The 13320-nt window shown below is 43.2% G+C and overlaps 1 protein-coding gene across 6 annotated transcripts in view; it reads right to left on the reverse strand.

Moving 5' to 3' along the window:
* CIT (citron rho-interacting serine/threonine kinase) overlaps positions 1 to 13320 on the reverse strand; it is a 257696-nt gene that overhangs the window by 136974 nt on the left and 107402 nt on the right. For all 6 annotated transcript variants that reach the window (XM_077461438.1, XM_077461435.1, XM_077461436.1 and 3 more), the window contains one exon: positions 3274 to 3414. In XM_077461438.1, the coding sequence (XP_077317564.1) occupies positions 3274 to 3414 (141 nt within the window). The remainder of the gene's footprint in view (positions 1 to 3273; positions 3415 to 13320) is intronic.

Consider the following 13320-nt stretch of genomic DNA (forward strand, 5'->3'; position numbering starts at 1 on the left):
ACATTTTGTCACGTTACAACCAAAAACGTAAATGTATTTTATTGAGTGTGAAAGACCAAACGCAAAAGTGCCACATAATTGAAGTGGAAGGAAAATGATAAATGGTTTTACAATTATTTTACAAAAAAATATCTGAAAAGTGTGGCGTGCATTTGTATTCAGTAGGGGTGCAACGGATCATCACCGATCCGTGATCCGAACGGGCCACCCCATTCGGATCGGCACACGGCGCGATCTGCGGTGCGCTCCGCGATCTCGGCCTTAGGAAAGCCCGTGGCTTCGGCCTATTTCCAAAGCGGCGGCCATCTTGGTGCACCCGTCTGCGTTTACAATGTGATCGCTCCGTCAAATGACGTAAAATGATGGAGAGATCACTTGTAAACAAACAGTTCTGTACAGTGGAGGGGAGAGATCGGATGGCAGCAGCGCTGTGGGCTGCATCTATAGAGCCCACAGCACTGCTCTGTGACAAGTGCAGTCACAGCCATCCCTCCATACTCTTCCAGTACTCTGCAATACCCTACCATACCCTGCCAATACCCTGCCAATACTCTGCCAATCCTTGGCAATACCCAGCCATGCTCAGCCAATATAACAGTGGGGGAGATGTATATTATATGGTGGTGGAATTTTCACAGGTTTTTGCAAATTCAAATATTATTTGCTGATCTGAAAAATGATCCGATCCGTGACTCTGATCCGAGGAACGATCCTATCCGTGAGTTTTTTGATCCGTTGCACCACTAGTATTCAGCTTACTTCACTCTGATACCCCTAACTGAAATCTAGTGAAACCAATTGCCTTCAGAAGTCTCCTAATTAGCAAATATAGTCCACCTGTGTGTAATTTAATCTCAGTATAAATACAGATGTTCTGTGAAGTCCTCAGAGGTTTGTTAGAGACTCTTAGTGAACAAACAGCATCATGAAGGCCAAGGAACACACCAGACAGGTCAGAGATAAAGTTGAGGGAAAATTTAAAGCCAGGCTAGGTTATAAAAAAATAGCCCAAGCTTTGAACATCTCACGGAGCACTGTTCAAACCATCATCCGAAAATGGAAAGAGTATGGCACAACTGCAAACCTACCAAGACATGGCTGTCCACCTAAACTGACAGGCCAGGCCAGGACAGCATTAATCAGAGAAGCAGCCATGAGGCCCATAGTAACTCTGGAGGAGCTGCAGATATCCACAGCTCAGGTTGGAGAATCTGTCCACAGGACAACTATTAGTCTTGCACTCCACAAATCTGGCCTTTATGTAAGAGTGGCAAGAAGAAAGCCATTGTTAAAAGAAAGCCATAAGAAGTCCCGTTTGCAGTTTTCGAGAAGCAATATGGAGGACACAGCAAACATGTGGAAGAAGGTGCTCTGATCAGATAAGACCAAAAATTAACTTTTTGGCCTAAAAGCAAAATGCTATGCGTGGCAGAAAACTAACACTGCACATCATCCTGAACACACCATCCCCACCATAAAACATGGTGGTGGCAGCATCATGTTGTGGGGATGCTTTTCTTCAGCAGGAACAGGGAAGCTGATCAGAGTTGATCGAAAGATGGATGGAGCCAAATATAGCGCAATCATAGAAGAAAACCTGTTAGAGTCTGCAAAAAACTTGAGACTGGGGCAGAGGTTTACCTTCCAGCAGGACAACGACCCTTAACATACAGCCAGAGCTACAATGGAATGGGTAGATCAAAGCATATTCATGTGTTTGATTGGCACAGTCAAAGTTCAGACCTAAATCCAATTGAGAACCTGTGGCAAGACTTGAAAATTGCAGTTCACAGGCGCTCTTCATCCAATCTGACCGAGCTTAAGCTATATTGCAAAGAATAGGCAAACATTTCACTCGCTAGATGTGCACAGCTGGTAGAGACATACCCAAAAAGACATTCAGCTGTAATTGCAGCGAAAAATGGTTCTACAAAGTATTGACTCAGGGGGTCTGCATACAAACACATGCCACATATTTATTTAAAAAAAAAAAAATTGTAAAACTATTTATAATTTTTCTTCCACTTCACAATTATGTGCCACTTTGTGTTGGTCTATCACATAAAATCCCAATAAAATACATTTACGTTTTTGCGTGTAACATGACAAAATGTGGAAAATTTCAAAGGGTATGAATACATTTTCAAATCACTGTAGCATCAAGTCCTTTTGAAGACAAGCTACAGACCTCTTCCATGGACATAAACTGACTGTGAGCTGGCTAGACCCTCAGCCACCATACCCTGGCGCCCAAGATCTGTGGTGGGGATGCTAGGGATCCACTCCTATCCTCAACATCACCCTCCTGGTGGAAGTATTAGCCCCCGTCATAAGAGGTCTTCAGGGATCTGCTGATGGGCAACGGCGCTATCCCTAAATGTGTGTAGCACCTTACAACGCAATGCAGTAGGTGCCAAGATGAGCGCCAGGATCCAGTGAGGGTACCGCAGTGTCCAGGTATGATCCCTCAAGAAGTCAACAGATCCAGAAAGCTGCAGGAGAGGTGAGCTGCAGTGGAGATTTAACAGTTGAAGAAACTTGTTATAGAAGAATCTTGAGAATATAGTAGTAAGCTTCTCTCCATAGAGAGATGATGTTCATCACCCAATTGGCTACAGTTTATCTAAGGTCTGGTAAGCTGCAATAACTTATTATTTTTGGGCTTAGATACGCTTAAAGTAACAAATGTTAGCTTGTAAATTAAAAAAACAAAAAAAAAATGGAACAGTAAAAACATTTAAGCAATAGTAAACCGCAGCATGTACCAAAAAAAAAAAAAATCTGCTACAAGGCAATGGCATAATGTGCTAGTATGCATTGCATACTAGCACATAATTAAATACTTAATATGGAACAAAGCCCTTCTGTGGCGCGCTGTCACCGCTGACAGTGCTCCCATCTTCCCTCGGTCCTCCTCCTGGGTTCACAAGCTCCGATAGTGTGAGTGGCCGGGACCTCCATGACGTCACTCCCGCACATGCACGTGGGAGCCCTTGGCTCTGGTGCAGTACGCTGGACCTTCAGAGTACATGCACTGATGATGTACACTGGCTGCATTCAGTGTGAATATATACTAAACCATAAGTTTAGGAGATATTCACTGTACCTACAGGCAAGCTTTATTATAGGCTTACCTGTAGGTACAATTATAAAAAATAAAAGTTTACTATTGATTGAGTCCACATGGTCGAACATAATATATATATATTTTTTTTTTTTTTGGTATTAGGGACAGTCAGTTATAGGAAAAAAAGGTTAAAAACATGACCGCACCTCAGCTTCAAACAGTTTCTTCTTTATGCCATCATTTGAGTCTTCTCTGTTCTTAAGCTTTTCCAACTCTTTCTCTGCTCTCTCTTTTGCTTGGCGAATGTTTTGAAGCAATTCTGTAGCTTCCGAACTGGCTTTTACTGCCTGAAATAACATTGAAAACAATAAAAACAAAGCCACTAAAAAGGTTCATAAATTATGGCAAGGCTAATGGACTGCAATCAAATTCATATGGGAGTCCGTTAAAAACCATAGTACTCAGTGGTGTAAGACATTTGTTTGTAACCTCTGCTACGTGTAATGTGTGTACGTGTGCGTGTACTTGGGACAGGGAGGAAGATGGTATTTGCAACAAAACCAGTGGCTACTTCTGCTTGTTATCCTAACAAAACTTAGGTTAAATTTTTAACACAATAAATCACTTTTTTTTAGTAAGGGTTCTTGAAATAGGCAATTCACGGTTTGGAAATGTTTCTACAAAAGCCAAGGGGTTCCTGAGATAAGCGAACTTATTATTAATATATATTAAAAAAAAAAGGGCAATAAAATGTGCTGTTTTATGCTGTAAATTCAGCTTCACCTCTGCATCTAGAATCAGATGCATACCATATGCTGATATATTACATTCAGAAAATGCACACACACACACACAATATATTTTTTCCCTTTTGAAATAACAATGGTACATTAGTGCATTAGTGATAAAGATGTCATGTGGTAGAGTTAAATGTGGGAAAAAATTTCCCCGTCAGAAAATACAGCTTTTCATCTTTGTTAAAATCATACCTCACTCCGTCTGCATTCCTTTTGCCTATGCTTGCCTTGGGCAAGTTCTGGGAGCTGGGGACAGGCACTGGTTATCACAGCAGACCTTGCTAGCTACAGTGTCTGAAAGTGTGTGCCATGGGGGGTCACATTGTCTGAAACCACAGCCATCGTAAAGGGGCACCGAGGAAGGTGAAACAAAGTACTTTGTCCGAGATCTGATTTTTATGTGTTTTTTTAGGTTAAAACAAAGCAGAAGAAAAATGCATGAAAAAAAAAAATATCCCTTTAAATCCTATGAAACTCTTCACACCAGTGGGCTGTGGGTGCATTTTTAAAAGTCTTCCAAGCTGCATCTTTAATGCTCTTTTTGTAGGTGCACCAATAACACATCTCCCATTGATTGCTATAGAAAACGCACAAAAAAACGGTGCATTTTTATGGTGTATTGTTTGCGACACATGTCAGTTTCAAAAGTGCCTGAGTGAAGTCAGGAGTCTAGAGAATGCGACAAGAACACAAACTTTTTTTTTTTTTTAACGGAGCAGTGTGAAAGGGCCTAAAAGGGCTAGTAAGGAGGCAACATATCGGGACACTGATGTCACAATCTCCACCTCGCCCCAATTGGAGAACACTTTGCATTCATGAGAAATTGCAAAGTGCTCTCTGAATGGAAGCTGTGCCAAGCAAGCGACCTCCTGTGTTTAGTAAGTATCACAGTAGCTGCTCGGCAAAGGTGTAAGCTGTGCTTTCTACAGTTATTTTCAGGTTCCACAGGAATCCTACTGGTATGACATAGACATATTTACATTGGTCCAATACAGAAACATTGCTATACTTAGAATTCAGCTTTAATTCTTGCATTAGAAAGCAGCCAAAACCCGAGTAGAAAAGTCTAGCAGCATATTGCAGAGAAGGACCCATGATCTCTGTGCAGAAGCAGCAATTTCTCTGTAGAGGTCCAAAATACCCCTTACGGAGTCAGATCTAGACCTCTCCAATCAACAGAGAATATAGGAATTGCTGACAAAGAACTATAGGTGTCAGATGTCTGCAGGGAGATCACCACTACTGCAAAGAGAGCAAGGGTGTCTGCAACATGCTGGCAAATGAAAGGCGTTTCTACTCAGTCTGTGGCAGCTTTCTAAACAAAACAAACTTTAAGACTGTGCAAACATGATGTTTTAATGCACCTAGAATGCTATTAGTAGATTTAAACTAAAAGTGCAGTTGGGCCTTAAAGTGGAAGATTCATGAAATTTGACCCAGGTGTTTATCTCTCTCCAAAGCCCCGTGTCTTTCTGCTGCTTCGTTCCTCTCATCAGCATGATAACTTCAGAAAAGTTCTCCGAGATGCAAGATAAAACCAGCCTAAAATGTCTGTCGGGGGGAGGTTGCTAAATAGATTAGCAGAGAGCTTGTCTTGTCACAGCACAACTCTGCAAGTCTCTGCTATGTGGAGTGGGGTGTTTACCTTTCCTCCAATCAGCTGTCACACAGTGTAAGACAACACTACACTCCTACTGCTGAATGAGGAAGTAAAAATTTGAACATGATGTAAGAATTCAAAAGAAAAATGCAAACTGAATACTGCAGATATGCATGTAAAACTTACAGTATCTCACAAAAGTGAGTACACCCCTCACATTTTTGTAAACATTTTATTATATCTTTTCATGTGACAACACTGAGGCAATTACACTTTTCTACAATGTAAAGTAGTGAGTGTACAGCTTGTATAACAGTGTAAATTTGTTGTCCCCTCAAAATAACTTAACACGCAACCATTAGTGTCTAAACCACTGGCAACAAAAGTGAGTACACCCCCTAAGTGAAAATGTCCACATTGGGTCCAAAGTGTCAATATTTTGTGTGGCCACAATTATTTTCCAGTGCGGCCTTAACCCTCTTGGGCATGGAGTTCACCAGAGCTTCAAAGATTGCCACTGGAGTCTTCTTCCACTCCTCCATGATGAAATCACGAAGCTGGTGGATGTTGGAGATCTTGCGCTCCTCCACCTTCCATTAGAGTATGCCCCACTGATGCTCAATTGGGTTTAGGTCTGGAGACACGCTTGGTCAGTCCATCACCTTTACCATCAGATTCTCTAGCAAGGCAGTGGTCGCCTTGGAGGCGTGTTTGGGGTTGTTATGTTGGAATACTACCCTGTGGCCCAGTCTCAGAAGTAAGGGGATCATACTCTGCTTCAGTATGTCACAGTACATGTTGGCATTCATGGTTCCTTCAATGAACTGTAGCTCCCCAGTGCTGGCAGCACTCATACAGCCCCAGATCATGACACTCCCACCAGCATGCTTGACTGTAGGCAATACATACTTGTCTTTGTACTCTTCACCTGGTTACCGCCACACACGCTTGACACCAACTGAACCAAATACGTTTCTCTTTGTCTCATCAGACCACAGGACATGGTTCCAGTAATCCATGTCCTTAGTCTGCTTGTCTTCAGGAAACTGTTTGCGGGCTTTCTTGTGCATCATCTCTAGAAGAGGATTCCTTCTGGGACGACAGCCATGCAGACCAATTTGATGCAGTGTGCGGCATATGGTCTGAGCACTGACAGGCTGACCCCCCACCTCTTCAACCTCTGCAGCAATGTCGGCAGCACTCATACAACTATTTCCCAAAGACAACCTCTGGATATGATGCTGAGCATGTGCAATAAACTTCTTTGGTCGACCATGGTGAGGCCTGTTCTGAGTGGAACCTGTCCTGTTAAACCGCTGTATGGTCTTGGCCACCATGCTGCAGCTAAGTTTCAGGGTCTTGCCAATCTTCTAGTTGGTAGGCCATCTTTATGTAGAGCAACTATTTTTTTTTTCAGATCCTCAGAGAGTTCTTTGCCATGAGGTGCCATGTTGAACTTCCAGTGACCAGTATGAGAGAGTGAGGGTGATAACATAAAATTTAACACACCTGCTCTCCATTCACACCTGCGACCTTTTAACACTAACACGTCACATGACCCCAGGGAGGGAAAATGGCTACACAAACTATACACTCCTGCGCACAAGCAAACCACTGGACCAGCAGTACACAAGCACAGGCCTTGCAGCCCTCAAGAGTGGGAAAACCCTAAGAGTTAAAAATGAAAGAAAAACAAAGAGGTCGCACCAGCCATGTACATTATCCTTAGCCCTTGTACACACGGTCGGAGAATCCGTCCGAATGTGTCCTATCGGACCGTGTCGTCGAATAATCCGACTGTGTGTGGTATGCATCGGACTGATTCGGTCCGAATATCTGTCGGACCCAATTTTCCAACATGTTGGAAATATTTCCCGACCAACTGGTTTGATCGTACATACTCCGATCATGTGTAGCGAATTTTGATCGGACCAAGTGCCACGCATGCTCAGATCAAATTCCTACATCAAAGCTATTGGCTATTAGCCTGAATGTAGTCCCATCATAACGAAATTACGTCATCACGTTCTGAAAGATCTGATTTTTCGACAACTTAGTCCGACCGTGTGTATGCAAGAGTTTCGGACACAATCCGTCGGACTAAATCCGACGGACAAAATCCGACGGATTTGGTTGGCAGAATCTCCGACCGTGTGTACAGGGGCTAAGAGGATATTTATTGGAAAGATATGAAGAAAACTACTCACAAACAATAATGAAAGTGCTTGCCATATGAGTGGTCAACAAGTAACAGCATCCAGTCACAGATGAACGAGACCTCTCAGAAAGTGTCACAGAAAACCCACAAAGGTCGCTGCCAGCTGACGCGTTTCGAGGGACAACTTCCTCTTCCTCAGAGCACAGCCAAAAGGGAAAATGGCTAATTGAGCCCAATTTGAATAATTTCACTTAGGGGTGTACTCTCTTTTGTTGCCAGCAGTTTAAACATTAATGGCTGTGTGTTGAGTTATTTTGAGGGGACAGAAAATTTACACTGTTGTGCAAGCTGTACACTCACTACTTTACATTGCAGCAAGTGTCATTTCTTCAGTGCTGTCACATGAAAAGATATAATAAAATATTTACAAAAATGTGAGAGGTGTACTCACTTTTGAGAGATACTGTATTTTGGTAGATTTGTTTCATCTGAGGCTGTTCACTTCACTGGGTAAAGAAGAGGCTTTACATCCACTTTAACATGCACTCCCAGTGAGTAGGTGGCAGTCAGTAGTCAGGGCAGCGAGTTTTAGATTTCACATGATGTCTGACCATGAGTCACAAGTTAAAACAAAGAAATTAAATACACCTAAAAAGGGGGGGGGGGGGGCATATACAACTTTTTTATAAGAATACCTACACAGGACACATTTTGACAGTAATTCTTTTAAAATGATTTAAAAGATTCTTGCAAAAACCTAGTTATGATTGGTTCTATTTGGGCATGTGTTGGCTTCAGTCCAGTTAATAATGAGTTTAAAACATAAAATTGGCCCAAGGTTTTCAGTACACTCTTTACTCATATAAGGAAGTCTCCCTAAGTCTCAGTGGGGAAGGCACAAAAACTGCTGTGTGCTAAAATGGTATTGGGGTCACAGCCATTTATGCACAGGAAATTATGAAGTGGTGCACTTAAAGGGTATAAGAATTACATCAGATAAATAATGAAGCAAATGGCTACATCCTTTATACAATGTAACCCCTACACTTAAAGCATTTGTTACCCCAACACTTCATATTTCTGATATGTGTCTGCTGTACCATGTACTAGTATGAGGGAGTATCCTATTCTCCTTGTATTGCTTCCTTTATGTAAAATCCCTGGTGTTCCTGCCAGTCCCTCTGCTTTCCTATTAAAAACTGACCACATTAAGCAGAAGAGCACATCGTGGCTAGTTCTCTAGCTATAATGGGAACTCCGTGTGCTCTCCTCCAATAATCAGACTCGTTCTGAAATGCACCCACTGCACAGCCATTCACTGGGAAGCACAGTGGGCTGCTGCTTCTCCTCCCCGCAGCGGAGAACAGAGCCAATGTAATCACTTATTTTAAAAAAAGGGGGGGGGGGTAAATATATAAATAAAAATTTAAAAAAATTTATGTTTTTTATATCTATATAAAAATGTTTTGCATTTCATTGCCATTTTAAACTGAATGTGTTGTTTTACAAGGTGATCATTTACAATCACTTTAACAATTTTTTTTATGTATACCGGTTACATTGAATTGGAAGCTGAAAAAAGTCTTGTGCATAGTGAGAAAAATGAAAGGCAGATAATACAGCTGAGACATGTTTTATATATATTGTACATAAAGAATTCCAACCTTAAATAAATTACACATGTGAACTGAAATAAATTCAACATTTTTACATGTTGATATATTATCAATCCTAAAAAGGATAAGTTCGCTTTTCAAAAAAAGAATAATAAAAACACATTTATTCCAGGTAAAAAAAAAAAAAAAAAAGTTTTTTTTTTTGTTTTGTTTTTAGGAGCATTTCACCTGTGATTATCAGATTGCAGGCACAATCTCAGGCTCCTGCAGATCTGTGTAGCTATCTGCCTGTACTTTGTATGAGCAGGCAGTTAGTCAATGACAGGGAGAATCAGTGAACTACTAGAGTACTTATCAACACCCTGGTATTCATTGAGAACTACAAGCCCTCAGCCGCAAAGGATGTCGGTACTTGTAGTTCAACCATTCACAGAGCTTTGTGTTCTTTTCAAGTTTTGACAACAATTGCAGGAAGAAGATACCCAGTTCACTGTCACAATTAGAAGAGGGTCAGGGAGAGACAGTGGGAACATGTTACATGTAGAACCCTAAAAACGGGTGGAACATGTAACATGTTCTCAAAGGTGAACTTAAAAGTACTTTAAAGTATAACAAAGGGCAAAACAAGCGTCTCTTCTCCAGAGAGAATAAGCTCAGTGCTCGTAACCTTTCCTCATAACTAATATCCTCCACAATTTAATGGGGTGAGCAACTACATGGCAAATTAGGTTTAATGTGGAAAAACTCACTGGGGGGAGAACCACTGGGGAAATCTAGGATGGAAAAGGACCTGGGGGTCCTAGTAGATGACAGGCTCAGCAATGGCATGCATGCTGTGAGCAAAGCAAACAGAATATTGGCATTAAAAAGGGAATTAACTCCAGAGATAAAACAATAATTCTCTCCACTCTACAAGACTCTGGTCTGGCAGCACCTGGAGTATGTTGTCCAGTTCTGACACCGGTCCTCAGGAAGGATGTGTTGGAACTGGAGTAAGCCCAGAGAAGGGCAACAAAACTAATAAAGGGTCTGGAGGACATTAGTTATGAGGGAAGGTTACGAGCACTGAACTTCTCTCTCTGAAGAAGAGACGCTTGAGAAGGGATAGGATTTCAACATACAAATACCGTACTGGTGACCCCACAATAGGGATCCCTTTCCACGTAAGGGAATTTAATAAGACACGTGACCATTCACTAAAATTAGAAGAAAATAGGATTTTTATAACAGCTTACCTGTAAAATCCTTTTCTTGGAGCACATCAGAGCCAATGTATTAACTATATGGGAATATAGGCAACGTCAGGTGATGGACACTGGCACACCCAAGACAGGAATTTCACTCCCTATATAACCCCTCCTCCTATCAGGAGTACCTCATTTTTTGTAGCAACGCAATATATACACAAATCCCAAAAGAGGGGAGGGACCTCTGTGTCCCTTGATGTATCCAAGAAAAGGATTTTTTACAGAGAAGTTGATATAAAAATCCTATTTTTTATCGTACAGCACGGGACACAGAGCCATAGTATTAACTATATGGGACGTCCCATAGCAATGCTATTTGAGGGGAGGGAGACACAATACACAGGGCGCCACCAGACTTGAGGACCTATACTGCTGCCTGCAGCACACTGCGCCTTTTTACATCCACCTGATAAAACTTGGTGAATGTATGTATTGAAGACCAAGTTGCGGCCTTACAGATCTGAGCCATGGAGGCCTGGTGATGCACTGCCCAAGAAGAAATAACTGCTCTGTTAGGCCGCGTACACACGATCAAACAATATGGTGGAAAAGTCAGGCAAACTCAAGTCCGCCGGACAATCCGCCCGTGTGTAGCCTACGGCGGACATTTTTTTACCCAAAAGTCCGGCGGACTAAGAAAGTATTTCTGCACTCCCATCTGTCCGCCGGACTCGCTTTTCAGTGGACAGTACGGCCATGTGTCTGCTAATCCGCCGTACTTTTGAAATGAGCGGACTTTTCCCGCACAGAGAAAAGTCCACTCATTTTGAGCGCGTCTCCAGGTAGCTGGGGCCAGCGAAGGAGGCGTCGCTGGCCCCGTCACCTGGCCGCGTGCCCTCAACATGGGGGGGTGCCTTGGGGAAGGGGGGCCGTGCAGCCCCCCCACCCCAAAGCACCTTGTCCCCATGTTGATGAAGACAAGGGCCTCTTCCCGACAACTCTGGCCGTTGGTTGTCGGGGTCTGTGGGCGGGGGGCTTACCGGAATCCGTGAGCCCCCTTTAATAAGGGGGCCCCCGGATACCGGCCTCCCACCCTATGTGAATGAGTATGGGGTACAATGTACCCCTACCCATTCACCTGTAAAAAAAAAAAGTAAAAAAAAAAAACACAACACACAAGGGTTAAAATAGTTTATTGCACAGCTCCGGGGTCTTATCGTCGGACTCCTCCGCTATCTTCTGCTAGGTCTTTTACTAGCGGAGGAGCCCGGCTTTCTTCTTTGCTGCCGCCTTCTTCCGACTTCGGGGGTCTTGTCCCCCTCTTCAGGGGTCCTGTCCCCCTCTTCGGTTCTTCTTGCCAGGCCACCGCGCCTTCTTCTAGCTCTTTTACACGCGGTGGCCCGGTCTTCTGTCGCCGCTGTCGCCCACACACTCCGCGTGTGTGGGCGAGTCCGTTCATTTCAAAAGTACGGCGGATAGTCCGGCGGACTTAGTACGCCGTATTAGTCCGCTGAAAAAGTGCCGTGTGTGGGCAAGTAGCTCGTTCGGAAAGTCCGGCGGAGAGTCCAGCGGGAAGTCCGTCAGACTAAGTCCTCCGGATAGTTGGCTACGTGTATACGCGGCATTAGAGTGCGCCTTGACTTGAAAAGGCAGAATCTTACCGTTTAAATCATAAGCCTGAATTATAACTTGCCGAAATTAGAAATAGTGGATTTTGACGCTGCCTGTCCTTTCCTAGGACCCTTTGGCAGTACAAATAAAACATCAGTCTTCCAAGTCTGAGCAGCCATCTTTAAGTGGACCTTGACTGCTCCCCATCACATCAAGACAATGTAGTGACTTCTCTTCCTTAAAACATGGTTTTAAAAAAAAACAATGGTAGGACAACATCTTAACCACTTTAGGCAGAAAACTTGGACGAGGACGTAACACGACCCTGTCCTTGTAAATAACCAAATATGGCCCTTTACAAGAAAGAGCAGCCAATTCTGAAACCCTCCTTGCTGAGGATATAGCAACCAAGAACACAAACCTTCTATGTCAGAAATACTAAAGGGAGTATGCTGTATCGGTTCAAAGGGCTGTCTTTGCAATACCGACAAAACTAAGTTCAAGTCCCAAGGGTTCAAAGGTGATGTAACTGGTGGATTAAGCCGCATCACTCCCTGCATAAAAACCCGGACGAAAGAATGCAAAGCAAGCGGTCTTTGAAATAAGACCGATAAAGCCAAGACTTGGCCCTTAATAGTACTCAAGGCCAGCTTCAGCTCTACCCCTAATTGAAGAAAGGCAAGAATTCTGCCTATGCTATACTTCCGAGGGTGCCAACCCTTGGATTCATACCAGGGAACATAAGCCCTCCAGACTCAATAATATAGGATTCTGGAAGCTGGCTTCCTTGCATTAATCAAGGTAGAGATAAGTGACCTGGATAGCCCACGTTTCTTCAGAATGTGGGTTTCAATAGCCAAACTGTTAAATTTAGAGTTTGTAAGGTAGGATGGAATATCTGCCCCTGTGAGAGTAGGTCTGGACGCAGTGGAAGGGACCATGTGTCCCGCACCGCCATCTTTACAATTTCTGCATACCAGGACCTTCTGGGTCATGCTGGGGCTACAAGAATTACTGGCTTTCTTTCCAGCTTGACCCTGCAAAGAAGTCATGGCAGCAACTGAATAGGGGAAAATGCATAAATCAGTGAGAACTGATCCCACAGTGTCTCCAACACATCTCTTCCGCATGCGAGCTGATCCCCTGTCCTGGACACAAAGTTGACCAACTTCTTGGACACCAGAAGATCTATGTTTTGGATTCCCCCATCTTTGGCAAACGGCCAGAAAAATGTTGGGGTGAGGGGACCATTCCCCTAGGAACAACTGCTGACGGCTCAGGCAG

This window comes from Lithobates pipiens, unplaced genomic scaffold, assembly GCF_037356315.1.
Source record: "Lithobates pipiens isolate NorthernLeopardFrog02 unplaced genomic scaffold, aLitPip1_a1.2 Scaffold_3, whole genome shotgun sequence".
Taxonomy (NCBI): Eukaryota; Metazoa; Chordata; class Amphibia; order Anura; family Ranidae; genus Lithobates; species Lithobates pipiens.